The sequence below is a fragment of the Primulina eburnea genome, chromosome 18 (genome assembly GCF_022965805.1).
Source record: "Primulina eburnea isolate SZY01 chromosome 18, ASM2296580v1, whole genome shotgun sequence".
NCBI lineage: Eukaryota > Viridiplantae > Streptophyta > Magnoliopsida > Lamiales > Gesneriaceae > Primulina > Primulina eburnea.
The window spans coordinates 30,909,193-30,925,388 of NC_133118.1; the positions used below are offsets into that span (position 1 = coordinate 30,909,193).

The following is a 16,196-nucleotide window of genomic DNA, read 5'->3' on the forward strand; positions in this document are numbered from 1 at the left end:
TTTTATGTCAATATTATTAATTTTTATTTTAAATACGAGCATAGATGATTAGTTACGTGAATAAAAACCTACAAGACCGTCTCACAAGAGACATATTCTTCTGAATATGCAACAGCAATCCAAGATTGCATACCCAGACGGAAACTAAGTTCCCACTCACGAACCATGTAAAAAGCTACACCAAGTAAGAAGTGTAGAACGATTAGTTCACAAGGATTGGTTCGAAGAACGTCTCGAGATTCAGGCGATTGCGGATGATATAACTAGTAATCATGTTCCTCCTTATATCAATATAATTTATTGTTTTCCAACTTGTGTCGTTAAAATTCTCCAAAAAAGATTCAAAATAGGTTTAAATTTTTAAAAAAATATATATAACAACCGTAATAATTTCAAGCGCTCGGTAAACAATATCATTTAGAATTCTGAAAACTTCTAGATCTTGAAATTTAACCTTTTGGAATCACTGGTGTGTTTGGTTGGGTAGATTAAATAAAGATAGATTAATAGTCCAATATTTATCGTTAAAATTTTAAGATGTTTTAATAATCATTTTGACCTGGTTTAAGATCCGATTTTATTAATCAAATAGTTATCCATAAAATTGGATCTTAAACCGGGTCAAAATGATTATTAAAACAACTTAAAATTTTAACGATAAATATTAGACTATTAATCTATCCTTATTTAATCAACTCAACCAAACACACCCTGATTATATTTGGATGGATGAATTTAAATTCATAATTTTTTGTTAATAATTAAAAAATAAATACGATTGTCACGCATAAGTCGTTCATGTCTGAACTTTCAACGAACACTTGCCAAACACATGCAAAGTTGTGGGAAAGGTTAAATTAGGGTTTATTTGGGTTTCTAATGTTGAGGGACCACCATGGCTGATTCATCATCAACCTCCGAAAACCCCCCAATTGAGGAACTAGAGTTAGGGCTTTTGATCCCTGGTACAGACCCGTCGGATTCGGTTGCCTCCCATTTCATGGATGTTGAGGTTCAGCGTTCTGATTCGCCGAAAATTGCCTCTGATGGAGGCAGTGATCCCCCAACGAAGGAGGGCTTGGTGGAAGTGGTGGACGATGCTGATAGCGATGCGGAGGCCCGGTTACTTGATTCCATTGAAAGGCAGGTGCGTCAGCTGATGATCCAGCAGGCTGAAATGGAGGCGGGCCGTGAGCAAATGCAACACGTTGGAGGCTGGGAGGAGAATGACTGGAAAATAGAGGAGAGGGAATATGTTCACGAAGAAAAGGATGAACAGGAGGAGGAGATGTCTGGGGACGAAAATGAGGACGAAGAGGGTGATGAGGAGAATGCTGATGTATATGTACCCGGAGCGGGTCCGTTGATGGCAGCGAGATATAATAATCTCATCGGTGCTCGGAGGAAGGTTACCTATCCGATTAGACCTGATGCAGAGGATTGTGCGTATTACATGAAATACTTTTCCTGTAAGTTTGGGTCGAACTGCAAGTTTAATCACCCTCCGAGGAGAAGGAATCAGGTCAGTTATCTTATTGAATGTCTGTTATTGTGTTGGGAAGCGATGAAATACGTGGATCTTGGAGTTGTTTTATCAGATTTTTGTTGATGGTTGGTGCATTTTTAAGAGTTTCGGGTCATTGCAATCTACTTGGAAGCACTTGATTATTTTTTTCTAGAGAATGGCATATGATGGAACAGTTGTTCGGAAGAACTTGTTCATTGTAGAAAATTGTTGTATGGTATGGATACGTTCATCAGTACTTTGCATCTGTAGTGTTGTTCTTATCTGGGTTGTATATAAATAGCTGGTGAATGGTAGCCCAATAACAACTTCAGCTATTGTCTATTGAAAGTGATCTCATGATCTCTTTGATTTTTATTATAATTGTAATGTTTCTCTTACTCACCCTTTTGTCTCATGATATCGGGCATGACCGCATAGCTACTTATGTCTTTTGAGTTTGAGAGGGTTGGAGTTTTGTTAGTTATTTGTGAATTTGGCTAAAAAAATTTTTATATAAGAAACAAGAATTTGGCTGATCTTATGGAGAAAATCATAGTGTGAATATATTAGGTACCTGTAAATTTGTAATGATATGCATGCTGCAGTAGCATGTCCCTTTTTTTCTGTTGAAAATTTCTTTATAATGTCAAAACTTGGTTAGTAGTGTGAAGATTGGATTCTAGTGTACTCGTTTATGCATAGCGTGTGTTAACTTCAAATTCTTCTCACTCTAAAGTAGGGTTTTTCACTGAGAAAGAAAGCTAAATATCATTGCTAAGTTTTAGACAGGTTTTGTCCCAGCTTCATTATTCCGCTTTTGCCTGTGTCAAAAACTTCGAAGTATTGGTGGTTATTACTTTCATTCCGTAATTTTTTTTCCTCTTAATGAATTTGATAATGCAGGGAATTAAAGAGAGAGTGAAGACCAGGGAAGAAAATTCTGAGAGGGAAGGACAGATAGAATGCAAGGTTTACTATCGTTGATAGATTTTTTCCTGACCGTAGAGCAATCTTATTTCTTCAAATATTATTAACGTCTGTCTAAGGCAAAAGCTTACTTTAATTCTTTGCAGTATTACCTTTCTGAAGGAGGATGCAAATATGGAAAAGACTGCAAATATGTTCATGGCACAGACCGAACCTCCATGTCCCATACTCCCGAGTTAAACTTTTTAGGTCTGCCGATTCGACTGGTATAGCTCTCTCGTTCTCATAGTTTGAAACTTATGTTTTTGTAAAGAATGTGCTGATCATCTTTCCACCTATCCAGGCTTTGGGTTAATTTAGATTTTTAGATGTTCTTCATTGAAATTGAAGAAACAACCTAGTTAGTTTTGATTGGCTAAAGCATTTCTCCCTGACACTTAGAAATGGGAACAGGAGAATTTTAGCAATGTATTTTTATGGAATCGGACAGATGGTACAGATAATCCGCATATTAAAATAGCACCTAGTTTGATCTTATACAAGTGACAATTCAATTTGTATCTATCTTTGGCGTGTCCAAAAAATAATGTTTTTTTCTTCTCATGCAGGGAGAAAAGGAGTGTCCATACTACTTGCGCACTGGGTCCTGTAAATATGGGTCAAATTGCAGGTTTCATCATCCAGAACCTACAACTGTGACAGTAGGTGACTCACCTTCAGGATTTAGCAATGGTGGATCTCTTCCATCACAGCATGTTTCCGCATCTTCTGTCTCCTCATGGTCTTCTCCAAGGACATACAATGAGGCCTCTTCATTTCTGCCTTATCCTCCGATCCACCAAGGTGCCCCTACTCCAAATTCTGAATGGAATGGGTATCAGGTAATGTATTACTTTTTGAGTAGTCACATCTTTGCATGGACCGTTATTTTCTTTGTTCTTCTTTTGTTATATTTAGGTCTATTATTCATGCAAAAGATGTTTTAGAGATGAATCAAAATTTCAATGTGTAATTATTTTTTTTCTAGGCATGATATTTGGGTTCTCACTCTAGCTTTCTTTTGGACAGTTGGTGTTAATGGATAGCTTTCTTCTATCTATATGTTTGATTGATTTTTAAAATTGCAGCATTTTTCTCTAACATTGAATAATATTCAGAATATTATGGATGGTTGTCGCTTTCCCATTACTTTTTATGCACCTGCAGAAGCATTTTCTTAGATCTGAATTTGCATAGATTCCGAATCAATCCTATCATGTCCTGATTTTGATTGACATGTGGTTGGGGATAATATATTTTCTTTAGTATTTGTGTTTTTCCCTTTGCCCCTCCTCATCTCTCTTTTCTTTTTTGAGTTCTCAGAGGGAATGCCCGCTTTTTTTTAAAATCATTTACTAAAGGTTGTTTGTAAGAATATTGAGGAAGACGAGGGTGTTTCCGATCTATGCAGGGATTGGAAATTAATATGTTCTTGAGCTTTGTGTTTTGTGCGTTTAAATAGGTTCATTATAAAATTTTAGTGTGAGATTGTAGCGGATTACTCATCCGCACATATGATGTAAATTATTCCTTAATTAATAAAATTTGTTTCTTATCAAAAAAAAAAAAAGTCTACAATGAACTCTTCGTGCCACTTTCAGATGAATTCTTAGTCAAAGCAAACGTTCACCTCGTTTTTTTCTGTATATTGTCATAATGATGTTGCTTGACTAACTACAAAGTGTGGTGCTATGTTTCCCCAATATGGTAGTTGTATGATGGAGATTCAATCATCATTCAAAGATGACATTTTAATATGTATAATGCTTACTATTCCGGTTCATATTGACGTTGTTCCCCTGGCTAACTAGCCATCATATAAAAAAAATTGGTATCAAAATCGACTGTGTCACTATAAGATAGATGCTCAATGTTTCTTATCCGTTCCTTTTTTTATTTTTAATTATTTGAGGCTTCTGCCTACCCAACATCTGAGAGGAGCCTACCTACACCTCCAGCTTTTGTCATAAATAACCTGCCGACTGAGATAAACTTCCCCATGCAACGACAACATGATTTCATAGTTGATGAATATCCAGAACGACCTGGTGAACCGGAATGTAGTTACTTCTTGAAAACTGGAGACTGCAAATACAAGTCTAGTTGCAAATATCACCACCCGAAGAATCGTACATCAAAAGCAAAGGCAAACCCATACGTTCTCAATGATAAAGGCCTGCCCCTTAGACCTGTAAGTTTGAATTTTCATAGTTTATTGTGTGCCTGCTGCTTTTAAGATGTTTGCAAGCTTTTCTTTCACAATCTGTTGAATTATTTTCTTTATATGTATTGGACTTGTAGACCCAAGGTTGAAGAATAAAATTACTGACCAGATACTATGTGTCAGATGTTTTATAACAATGTTATCAATAATGCAGGATCAGCCCATATGCACGCACTATCATCGGTATGGTATCTGTAAGTACGGACCAGCTTGTAGATACGATCATCCATTGAACCCTGGAATGTTTCCGCCTCCTTTTGATCAGAAACCTTTTGGTGACTTTAGAAATGTGGGTGGAGCTGCAAAGTTTAGGCAAGGAAATGAAAGCAGATCTTAAGCGTAGCCACCTAATATTAGCATAAGAAATGTTCTGAAGTTTACTGGTACAGTCATCAGCATTTATACTTCTGAACTTTGTTATAGAGCTGAACTAAAACTTCTAGACTTAGACATAATATTTATTTTAGTTTTGTGTTAATGAAAGCGCAAGCGGGTATTTCAGCGATTCTTTGGCCATTCTTTTCCTTCTATTTTGTCTACTTCTTCAAGTTGCCGCCCTTTTCTTGTCATCTTTCCGATGTGCTGTAAAATTCTCCGGTAAGGAGCAACTGCAGTGCACCATATACTTTGATATAGGTAGATCCCCGAGACTCCGGTGGCGGATCTTTATAAGTTACTAGTGTTCCGTATTCGAACACGAATAGTTTTCATTTTTTTTTATTTTGATCAATGAAATGATTAAATTCCACCTATTTTGATCAATGATGGGTGTTAGATATGCAGTGTGGGTAGTTTCCTGTTGTTGTTGGTTTCGCATTAACGGTTAAGAAATTAATGTTATTAGGCATTTGCCTTGTTCATGATATTTATGAAAGCACCCTTAGAGCAAGTCTTGTGATACAAATAGAGCAACTTTAATGTGACTTTTTAATATATTAAATATGAATGTCACATTTTCGTCTGTCTCAATTATATATTACATTTAGTATTATTTTATCAATTCTTTTATCAATATTTTCTTCGTTTTAAATATATTAATTATTTCCAACATTTTTCCATATTAAAATGTGAGCAGGTCTCTTGTGAGACGGTCTCACGAATCTTTATCTGTGAGACAGTCTCACGAATCTTTATCTGTGAGACGAGCCAATCCTATCGATATTCACAATAAAAAGTATTATTCTTAACATAAAAAATAATATATTTTCATATATGACCCAAATAAGATATTCGTCTTACAAAATACGACTCGTAAGACCGTCTCACACGAATTTTTGTCTATATATATATATATATATATATTCATTTTCATGAATTATGTGCTTTCATAAATATTTTACGGTGTAGCTATCAATGAGCCGGTATAACTACACAGTCAATGCAGGTACATAATAATATAATATCGATCAATAATATGAAAACTAATTGTAAGTTTGTAACTTCCATCATTATTATTTCTACTCTTTTTTATAGTAATTTATTAAAATTATTATTACTTTTCAAAGTATAAATTATTTTGCATTACAAATCAATTATTAACAATAAATCATTAAAAAAGGCTAAATAAACAATTTGTTATCCACTCGCACATTGCATGAATGGTTGGTTAATCCCACGCCTCGCTCCAAATATCATGTTTCAAACAATATACAAATATTCTAAGGATAAATTAGAATTCAACCTTGAAAACAACCAGATAAGCCTTTTTTATTCATGTAAAATAAATGATTCAAATGTCAATGACTGGAAGATCATCTGCTATCAAGATTTCAAGTTTATACGAGGTCTCGATCCAATTGTAACAAAAATTCACATCTACCTACTCACCGTCCTCACATACATGCTTACCAATGAAGTGACACGCATACGTTAGATGTGATGAATAATATCTAAATTTTATATCTAATATATGAGTGTTACCTCATTGATGAATACAATGTAGGGAGAGTCTATGCTCCTCCTGGAGCTTTACTCCCCCTCCCCATAAATTGACATGTGTCCTTTTTATTAAAAAAAAAAAAAACTCATTTGCACTTTTTTTTTCTCTTTTTCTTCTTTCCTCTCTCATTCTCTTTTTTCGTTTTTCCCTTACTTAATCTTGATTTGTCATTTTTCTAAGACTCATTTCATTATTATTTATTTTATTTTATTAGTATTTCATACTTGTAACCATAATATCCCTAATATTGATCCCAAAAAAAACATCATAATAAACTTTAAAAATTACAAGGAATTTATATTTATCAGAAAAAAAATTCTAACTCATCATAAATTTTATGAGTGGCAAAAACTTGTGTGAGACGGTCTCACGGGTCATATTTGTGAGACGGATCTCTTATTTGGATCATCCATGAAAAAGTATTACTTTTTATGTTAAAAGTACTATTTTTTATTGTGAAAATGGATAGGGTTGACCCGTCTCACGGATTATGATCCGTGAGACGGTCTCATATGAGACTCACTCTTTATGAGTTATAACCATCCACAAAAAATGGTCATCGTTTCTTTCAAATTTTATAATTTGTTTATTAAAATTCATAATTTTAAAATCAGGTATTTTAAAATTAATAGTGATAATATATTTGTATTCATTAATACTACACAAAAATGCAAATGTATTTAATTTCAATTCTATTTAATTTTTTGAGCGAAAATTTATGTAAGTTTTTGTGTTTATATATATTTTACTTTTATTTTTAAAACAAAATTTAATTTATTTAAAACATTCTTATTTGGAACAAAAACTAATTTTTGAGTCCATCAGAAAAATAATTAATTATGTGAGGTTCAAAACTACTCTAACTCCAAAAAAGAAAAAAACTATAACTCCTAAAATATTTTTACTAATTTTAAACTTATCCTCTTATTTTAAAGGAGTAAAAATTAATATTAATTTTTAAAATTATTGAAAACAATTCATAATTCATAATTTTATTTTATTTCTTTAAAATATATCTTTTTAGTAATAATTGTTTCCAATTTAGTTTAGATAATTAAAAATAAAAATATATGAAGAATTTTTTGGAATATTTAAATTTTAGCATTTAGATTTCGAAAATTTTAATTAATATATGGTCAAAGAATGATAACAAAAATATGATTAGAAGTAAGAGTGAATAATAAATTTAGATTCTTAAAAAAAACAAAATTAAAAAAGGAGGAAAAAATGAGAAAAAAATAAAAAAATCAGGTGAAAAAGATAAATAAGAAAGAAAATATAAAAAGAAAAAAAAATGTAACATAATGAGACACGTGTCTGTTGTTATGAGGAGAGAGAGTAAAACTCCAGGAGTAGCATAGACTCTCCCCCTACAATGTAGGTGTGCAGTATATCATAACCGATATATTAAATAAAAATGCTGTGAAATTATATAACCATTATATTTAAATTATAGTAAACTCAACACGTGTAATTAATAAATTAGTCCAACAATTGCATCGTGTTGGCAGTTGAATATTTATAGTATAATAATTATATGTATGTCTGCCAACGACTCTGGTGAATTTAATTTGCCATCACCATTTAATTCATGACCAACAAATTTTGGATCCAGCCTATAACGTTGTCAAATAATTTTACACGACCTAGTAATCTTACATTTGCCAAAAAAAAATACTAATTATAATACTAAGGAGATTAATTATATTTAAATTGTGAAAAATAGGTTTAACTATATTTGGACCATAAAATAATAATACATGTGGTTCCACTAAATAAAAATAAAATGGCTCGAAAAATCTATGTCGAATTTTGATAAAAGTATGTCTTTTGTGAGACAGTTTCACGAATCTTTATCTGTGAGATGTGTCAACCTTACTGATATTCACAATAAAAAGTAATACTCTTAGCATGAAAATTAATATTTTTTCATGGATTACCCAAATAAGATATCCATTTTACAAAATACGACTCGTTAGACCGTCTCACACAAGTTGTTGTAGATAAATACATTATATTTTTCCGAAATAATTTCGAATGGTTGAGAAATTAATGACAACATAAACCATTTGAACTTTTCATTCAAAGTGAAAAACCACCATATCATGTCAGATAAACAAAATTATTAAATATTTTTATATAGTTTTTCAAGATAAAAACATAAGAAATGATTATAAGTTAATTCCCAATGAAGATGCAGCCAAATTGTTCAACTAAAAAGTTATGTAACATTAACAAATTGTGATTTAAAAACATGGATGAAATTATATCCTAAATAAATGTGGTAAAATTTTAATTTTTTTTCCAATTAAAAAAACCAAATATAAAATATAGGGAGAATTGCATTTTTAGTAGTATATTTGATCTTTTTGTCGTATTTGTTGTTTGTGTTATCAAATTTCAGTTTTATTTCAATATATTTCAATTTTTGACAAAATTAGGCATTTTTCAATTTGTGTGGATGTGACGCTACATACTTCGGCGTCACATCGACTGACGTCACATCAACGTCACATGAGGAGAGATAACTAAAAATACTAAAAAAACAAATATAGTGAACTAAAACTAAAATTTAACGATATAGAATATCAAAATTAAAAACAGATAAAAATATAAGATCAAAAATACAATATTCCGCATTTATATAAACCTCACCCAAACTCCCAAACTACTAACCCAAGGAAAAATGGCCCTTTCTTTCACATTTTCACATCCAAAAGCCACTTTTCTCACCACCACAATCACTTGCATGTTCCTCATCTGCTCTTCTCAACCCCATGCAAATCCCATCCCGCGCCGCCCTTTCGACGCCACATACTCCTTCGGCGACTCCTTCACCGACACCGGGAACACCCACTCCGCCACCGGCCCCAGCGGCTTCATGTTCGTGTCCAACCTCCCATACGGCCGCACTTTTTTCCACCGTCCCACCAACCGATACTCCGACGGCCGCCTAGTCATCGACTTTGTCGCCCACTCCCTCTCTCTCCCGTTCTTGCCGCCGTATCTCAACCACAACGCCGATAAATCCTCCGGCTTAAACTTCGCCGTGGCCGGTTCAACCGCGATAATTCACAGTTTCTTCTCGAAAAACAACATGACGTTGAATATCACTCCCCAGTCGATCCAAACTCAGCTCACTTGGTTCAACGAGTTCTTGGAGGGCAAAGGTTGTAGAGATTCGATCACCACAGCGAACCAGTGCGCGGCGGTGTTCGAGGATTCGTTGATTTGGGTTGGTGAAATCGGAGTCAATGATTACGCTTACAGCTTGGGATCTTCTGTTTCTGCACAAACAATCCAACGACTCGCCATTAATAGTGTCACCATCTTTCTACAGGTAAACTCTAGCATTCCCTTTTTATTTCATATTGGCATTTGGATCATATATTGTGGATGAATTTGAACTCTTTTTACACAAGAAAATCAGATGTTCATCTCGTTAAATTAGACAATTTTTCAAATTTATCAACTGATCATCTCATATAAATTCGTATAAAAAGTATAGTGTTTTTAACTACAGCAGATGATATAAATCCTCCGTATCGTATCCTAAAATTAGTTCACACGTGTATTTGCACACGTGCGTAAATACATATAAAATTTTTATTTGTTAAATTATTTTTATGTAAAAATATATAAATTATATTATGATTAAAAACTTTAAATACTTTTTTTTATGTAAAAATAATTTTTTTATGTAAAAATATATAAATTATATTATGATTAAAAACTTTAAATACTTTTTTTCTATGTAAAAATAATTTTTTTTATGTAAAAATATATAAATTATATTATGATTAAAAACTTTAAATACTTTTTTATTTTATGATATAGTTTATATGACTTTTTATAAACAAAAATGAAAAATTATAATGATATAAACAAAAAAATATACCAATTATAATGATATCAAAGGTATTATATCATCAATTTTATATAAATACAGTATAAATTAATGATGTGACATGTTACAACACGGAACCTATCCACTATTAAGACTATCCAAGATATATAATCTATTTTTTTTTATAAAAAAAACTTACTACATGAACAATAAAATCTATCTCAAAATTATGAGAGTGTGACACGAAATTATGAAAAAATATTATATTTTATATCAAAATTATTTCATTTCAGATACGAACCAGGTCGATTCGACTTAAATATATAGATTCATGATATCGTTACAATAGATTTACTCATATATCAATAGTTTGCAAAGTTAGTTTTATGTAAATTAATTATATTAAATTAAAATAAATGGTTAAATATATGACTAAAATTTGATACCATACTATTATATATGTAAATATATAAATCTTAAATCCTTAAGTTAATTTTTATTTTGAAAAATACCAAGATCTTGACTCTTATGATTAATATTCAATCTTAAACCATATTTCTTCTATCCCTCCCCCACAGGCAATCCTGGAAAAGGGAGCAAAATATGTTGTAGTTCAAGGCCTACCTCCTGCAGGATGCCTTACACTATCCTTGTTTCTGTCTCCACCGGACAGCAGAGACAATTTCGGCTGTGTTGGGAGCATAAACGATCAAAGTATCTCTCACAACACGGCCCTTCAAGCCAAAATCCATCTCTTCAGACAGAAGTACCCGAAATCTGTCATAGTTTACGCAGACTACTACAACGCGTTCCTAAAGGTGACGAAGAATCCAAGAACATATGGATTCAAGGAGCTTTACAAAGTGTGCTGTGGATATGGTGGTGGAGAGTATAATTTTGATTATTTCCACGCCTGTGGATCGCCTGACTCGAGCTCGTGCACCGACCCTTCTGAGTATGTAAACTGGGATGGGGTTCACCTCACTGAAGCCATGTATAGAGTGGTGGCGGATGCGTTTGTGAACGGAACTTTTAGTGATCCTCCATTCAGTTATCTGTTGTGGAAGAAACGGCAATCAGGATAAAGGAATGGACATGGACTGAGTTTTGTTTTGGAGCTCTTATTACAGAAATTTGAAATTGAAGATCATTTATACATTTGTTCTATAATAAAAGGAACACCAGATTGATTATTTAACTATTGGTACGTTTTCGTCCAAATCGTGCTCGAACCGATTATCGAGTTAGTTTGATGTGGATCATATATAGGAGTGTATTTGAGTTGGTTTGCATTTGATGTGTGAAGATGAATGTCTAGGAGTGTTGCTGTTACTCTATGTAGGTATGAAGCATTCTTGGAATATGTCAAGTGAAGTGATTATTTATCAAAAGACTTTCTATCTGTTGGTGGGACCTAAGTAAATTTGTAAATAATATTTTTATAGAACAAGATGGATACGAAGTAGTTGCTAACGAATGTGTGCAGAGTGACACGGATTCCAAGAGTCTGGGAGATGCCGACAAGCCGAAAACTACCTTGCTCGACTACTGGTCATATGAGTACGTGAAAAATAGATATCACACCAGAACACAAGCGACATTTCTTTGCTCAAACATCAGAAATGAAAAAAAACACACAAAATACCAAGTGATAAACCTCAAGGATGGTAAGAATGAACATTTTATATGGACTTCAACAGTTCTACAATGAGGATGTACATTATTTCGATATGATGGCGATAGCGAAAGAAGATCTACCGGACACTATTGACATGTGATGGTCGGTATTTCAACTTCCATTCTACTCGGTTATATAGCAATAGATCAAATTAAGTATTCATAATAAACTAAGAAGAGGGCATCAGGGGTGTCCTTAGGTAAGTTGTTTATATAAAGATAGAACCGTAAGACGTCTTCCTCTGAAAGGCTCTCTTGATCAACTATGTCTCCGCTGCAAGGCAGAACCCACACATCACCAGAATTCACTCTCTTGAGGCTTCCCCGGCAAAAGGGGCACGATTCTGATCTCATATTCCTGCAAGAAAGTAAATATGTAAAAAGGTCAAAGGATAAGTTCTCTTGGAAACCGGATAAGCAAACGAGGGTCATATATAGTGTATATACCAGTCTCGGTAGCAGTTGATGCACATTTCATGACAGCAATCTGGCAAGACAATCTTAGTACAGGGCTCTAAGCAAATCCCACATTCATCTTCCCTTTCTGAATCGACTTCCAAATTCTTACAATTGTTTTCGGATTTCTTTTTTACGATCATGTCCAAGCCACGGACTTCCACTTGAAAATTATTCATATCCAATGAGGCGTTGTACAAATGGTCGAGGGATGGTAATATCACAGCTGAAAAATATGCAATCCTTGATTAGTCAAGCAATATTGTCGAGCTATTGATTTTCCAGAACATAGATATTGAGTTCCAGTTGTATTGGAGGTGTGAACATGAAATTCTTTTGAAAAAAATAAGCGCACGCCATCTTTGAATTGCAGATTTACAATTTTGAAAGGAGAACCATGCAGGAAAACTAAAATCCATCAAACATTGCCCATACTGTTCCGAGCTGAACTTCTATAACAACAACAATGTGCTAATTTATACCAAGTAATCTTCTACCGACTTGGAAAAGAAGATTTAAACAGTTCGATGCCACTTCGAATCATATAACAACAAAACATAATTTGCGTACCATAGAATTGTCTAATAGTTGCTTTTCTACCATGGGAAGGAAACTTCTGTCTAGTGTCAAGATGCACCTGAAGAAGATAATATGCCAAACTTAGACCAAGCCATGGTCTTTAAAATAGACAAAAAATAATCATCAGCGACGGCTTGTGAAGAAATCATATGCATTACTTACCTTGTAAATAACTACGTGGATAAGATTTAGATAGCTCGGAAATAGGCATGAGCACGAGCAGTCCAACCATTGGAGTAAAAACAAAAATATAGGTGCCAGGTGATTGTAGACCAGTTTCATTTGCAAACATGCACCACCCTTACCTCTTGAAATGGAAGCTGCCCTGAAGCAACCAATTGCGCTATATTATTATCCATGTAAAAATAAAATCGAGCCCCCAACGAAAACCATCTAGTGTTATGGAAGTATAAAAAACATGAGAAATAAGAAAACACAAGTACCACAAGCAAAACGAAAAACTAAAATTCAACAAAGCCATTAAGTAGGCACTAAAATGTATCATCTCCTATAGATTGGACACAGAGAAAACATCTAGAATGGAGGACATATGTCGAAGATCATTTTACGAATATGCATATGGCATTTACAAACAGACTTAACAACACAATATAGTTTCACACAACAGGAAATTACAACCGACGGCGTACAGTAATGGCAAAAAAAATCAGTACACTAAATAAGTTACTCCTTTTGATGATAAAGAAATAACCCTTCTTGATATCAGCAAACTTATTTCACCAATTATACAAAGAAACAAACCATTTGCACATGAATAATAGCACAACCCCATGAAGGAAGCCCACACATAGCTATGCCAGTCAAAGAACTTAAATTTTCAACGCCTATTGTAGCAGCAATAATAGAACAAAATTCATGGAAACGCGATTCTTGTTGTGTTTCTCGTAAAACATTAAAAGTTCTTTTCTTGCAAAACATCACAACCCACCAAAAGCAAACTAAAAACATACCAGAATCACATGTAAAACTCAAGAACTTTACACCATAATCAAGCCCCGTACAAAATAAACAGTAACCACTTGATACTTCGATTCCATCAGGAAAATTGAAACCGCACAACCACATAGAAGCCAAACGTTTCAGAAATGAACCTTAAAAAACACAAACAAAAAAAAAACAGTAAGAGATATCGAGAACCCACAACATATTGGCATGCTGAATATCAGACTCAATGGCCCTCAAAGAATCATGACAAGAAGCAGACTTTTCAATCTGGTAAAAATCCATCGCCACAAGAAAAACCCTCAAAGATTACACCTTTTTCCTCCCTGCCTCTTCACTTTTTCAAGAGAATCAAAGCCAAAGGAGGGAACGCACTCAACCAGTCAAATGGGTTTCTTGCAAAGGATTAAAGCTCCAATTGTTTTATTTTCTTGAACGGTCCTTAAAATCACACATTCAAACTCTATAAATTGAAATTGAAACCGAGTGTATTGAAGACAGTGCGACACAAGTTATCCAAGAGAGAGAGCGAGATATACTCAGTCCAGAAATTCTTATATATTGCGACAACAAAAATTTTTAAAAAAAAAATGGAAAGGAGATTTGGTCTTCGCCTTGGTTGATTTGCAGTTAATATGCTGTGATTTTTTTTTGTTGTTGTTGGATTCATTGAAATTATTTCCTCTGACCAAGTGCTGTGATTCTACGCATACATTGAAATGCCCACAATCTTTTCTTGATGTTCAATTTTAAGTTTAATGTATTCATAATGGAAATTTTCAGACAATTAATATGATTTAGATTCATTGTATTTACATATTATTATTATTTAATTGTGTATCTATATTTAAAAATTTATCTAAATTTTATTTTAAAATATACAATTTTTTAAGATTTATGATGCTACTAGAATAAAATACATTTTGGCCACCACAATAAATATATAACAACAATCGCTTAAGTTGTCTCATGGAGTTTTATATACGGGATTTTATTAAAATCGAGTCTCGAATTTAATTTGGTATTTTGATGTCGAATGAATTATTAATCTCAATAATATTACAAGTTTTGCGACAAAAAAATTAATGTGGGGATTATAAATAATATATAGGGAAATAAATTAAATATGGAAGAGTTAATAATATATTATGAAAATAAATAATTTCCAACCAATAAAGATACAATTTTTTTATTGTATTTATTTATTTTATGATGAGATAATTGTGTTCTCACTTCTCCACCCCCAAATTCCCAATTTTGGTCGGTTTTAAAATATTGATTTCACACATTTTAATTTACTATATTGTATTTTCGGTTAACATATTCTAATCTAACTTTGGAATTAGGTAAAAAAAACGAAAAAAAATAAAATTTAATGCGCAACTTGTAGTCAAAAAAATATACTCAAAACATGATGTACTTGTTAATAAAAATATATTTTAAAAGTAGATGAATTTTAAATAATTTTTCAAGTTAAAAAATAATAGATGAATGATTAATTTTAGAAATTCTTGAAAAGTCTTCTATGTGACCAAAGTCAACTCTACATGTAATAGAGTAAGCCTGTTTTGAAGCTACTAAAAGGTTCTTTAGGCTGACCTAAACGAGAGAAAAATAAAAATAAAAATAAGCCATGTTTATTTACTGAATTGAGATAAGTTATGTCATATATAATTGCTGAATGCTTGCAATTTTTTCTCAAAATTTCATTAGGATAAATTATGTCATATTTTCCATCTCTTTGGAAAGATGGGGGTTATTTTTTCTTTATCGGAGGCATCGGTCCGAGGACGAAAAAAAAAATTTTAAGCAATTTTCTTTCCTTTCATCGAATTAAATTAACCTAAGGTAAGGTTAAGAAAGAAATATACAGGTTGTGCCCAAGAGCCACGGGCGGAGCTACACGTTTCTTAGCCTGGGTGGCCCAATTTTTTTAAAAAAAATGTATATGTAAATTCTGTATAATTTTAGAATAATATGATATTAGCCTGGGTAGATCAATTTAAAATATTAAAAGATTTAGAGTTTAAAATTCCAG

The 16,196-nt window shown here is 32.9% G+C and overlaps 3 protein-coding genes across 7 annotated transcripts; 2 read left to right on the forward strand and 1 right to left on the reverse strand.

Moving 5' to 3' along the window:
* Positions 1–808: 808 nt before the first annotated feature.
* LOC140819620 (zinc finger CCCH domain-containing protein 67) lies at positions 809–5,221 on the forward strand. Its single transcript, XM_073179788.1, has 6 exons — positions 809–1,522; positions 2,411–2,476; positions 2,581–2,700; positions 3,043–3,315; positions 4,386–4,664; positions 4,852–5,221. Exons 1-6 carry the CDS (start codon positions 896–898, stop codon positions 5,032–5,034), a joined length of 1,548 nt encoding a protein of 515 aa, XP_073035889.1. The 5' UTR covers positions 809–895; the 3' UTR covers positions 5,035–5,221.
* Positions 5,222–9,295: 4,074 nt separating this feature from the next.
* Positions 9,296–11,885, forward strand: LOC140819370 (GDSL esterase/lipase At3g48460). Its single transcript, XM_073179431.1, has 2 exons — positions 9,296–9,976; positions 11,062–11,885. The coding sequence occupies exons 1-2, from the start codon at positions 9,323–9,325 to the stop codon at positions 11,566–11,568; spliced, it is 1,161 nt and encodes a 386-aa protein (XP_073035532.1). The 5' UTR covers positions 9,296–9,322; the 3' UTR covers positions 11,569–11,885.
* Positions 11,886–12,135: 250 nt separating this feature from the next.
* LOC140819371 (E3 ubiquitin-protein ligase AIRP2-like) lies at positions 12,136–14,868 on the reverse strand. 5 transcript variants are annotated; one of them, XM_073179435.1, is made up of 5 exons: positions 14,773–14,868; positions 13,358–13,520; positions 13,187–13,253; positions 12,608–12,842; positions 12,136–12,518 (listed from the first exon to the last, which is right to left on the reverse strand). In XM_073179435.1, exons 1-5 carry the CDS (start codon positions 14,826–14,828, stop codon positions 12,308–12,310), a joined length of 732 nt encoding a protein of 243 aa, XP_073035536.1. In that variant the 5' UTR covers positions 14,829–14,868; the 3' UTR covers positions 12,136–12,307. The 5 variants fall into 5 exon arrangements, with proteins under 5 accessions (XP_073035536.1, XP_073035533.1, XP_073035537.1 ...); XM_073179432.1 differs by lacking the exon at positions 14,773–14,868 and adding an exon at positions 14,167–14,751 and having other exon boundaries at positions 13,358–13,515; XM_073179436.1 differs by lacking the exon at positions 14,773–14,868 and adding an exon at positions 14,358–14,747 and having other exon boundaries at positions 13,358–13,515.
* Between the last annotated feature and the right edge of the window lie 1,328 nt (positions 14,869–16,196).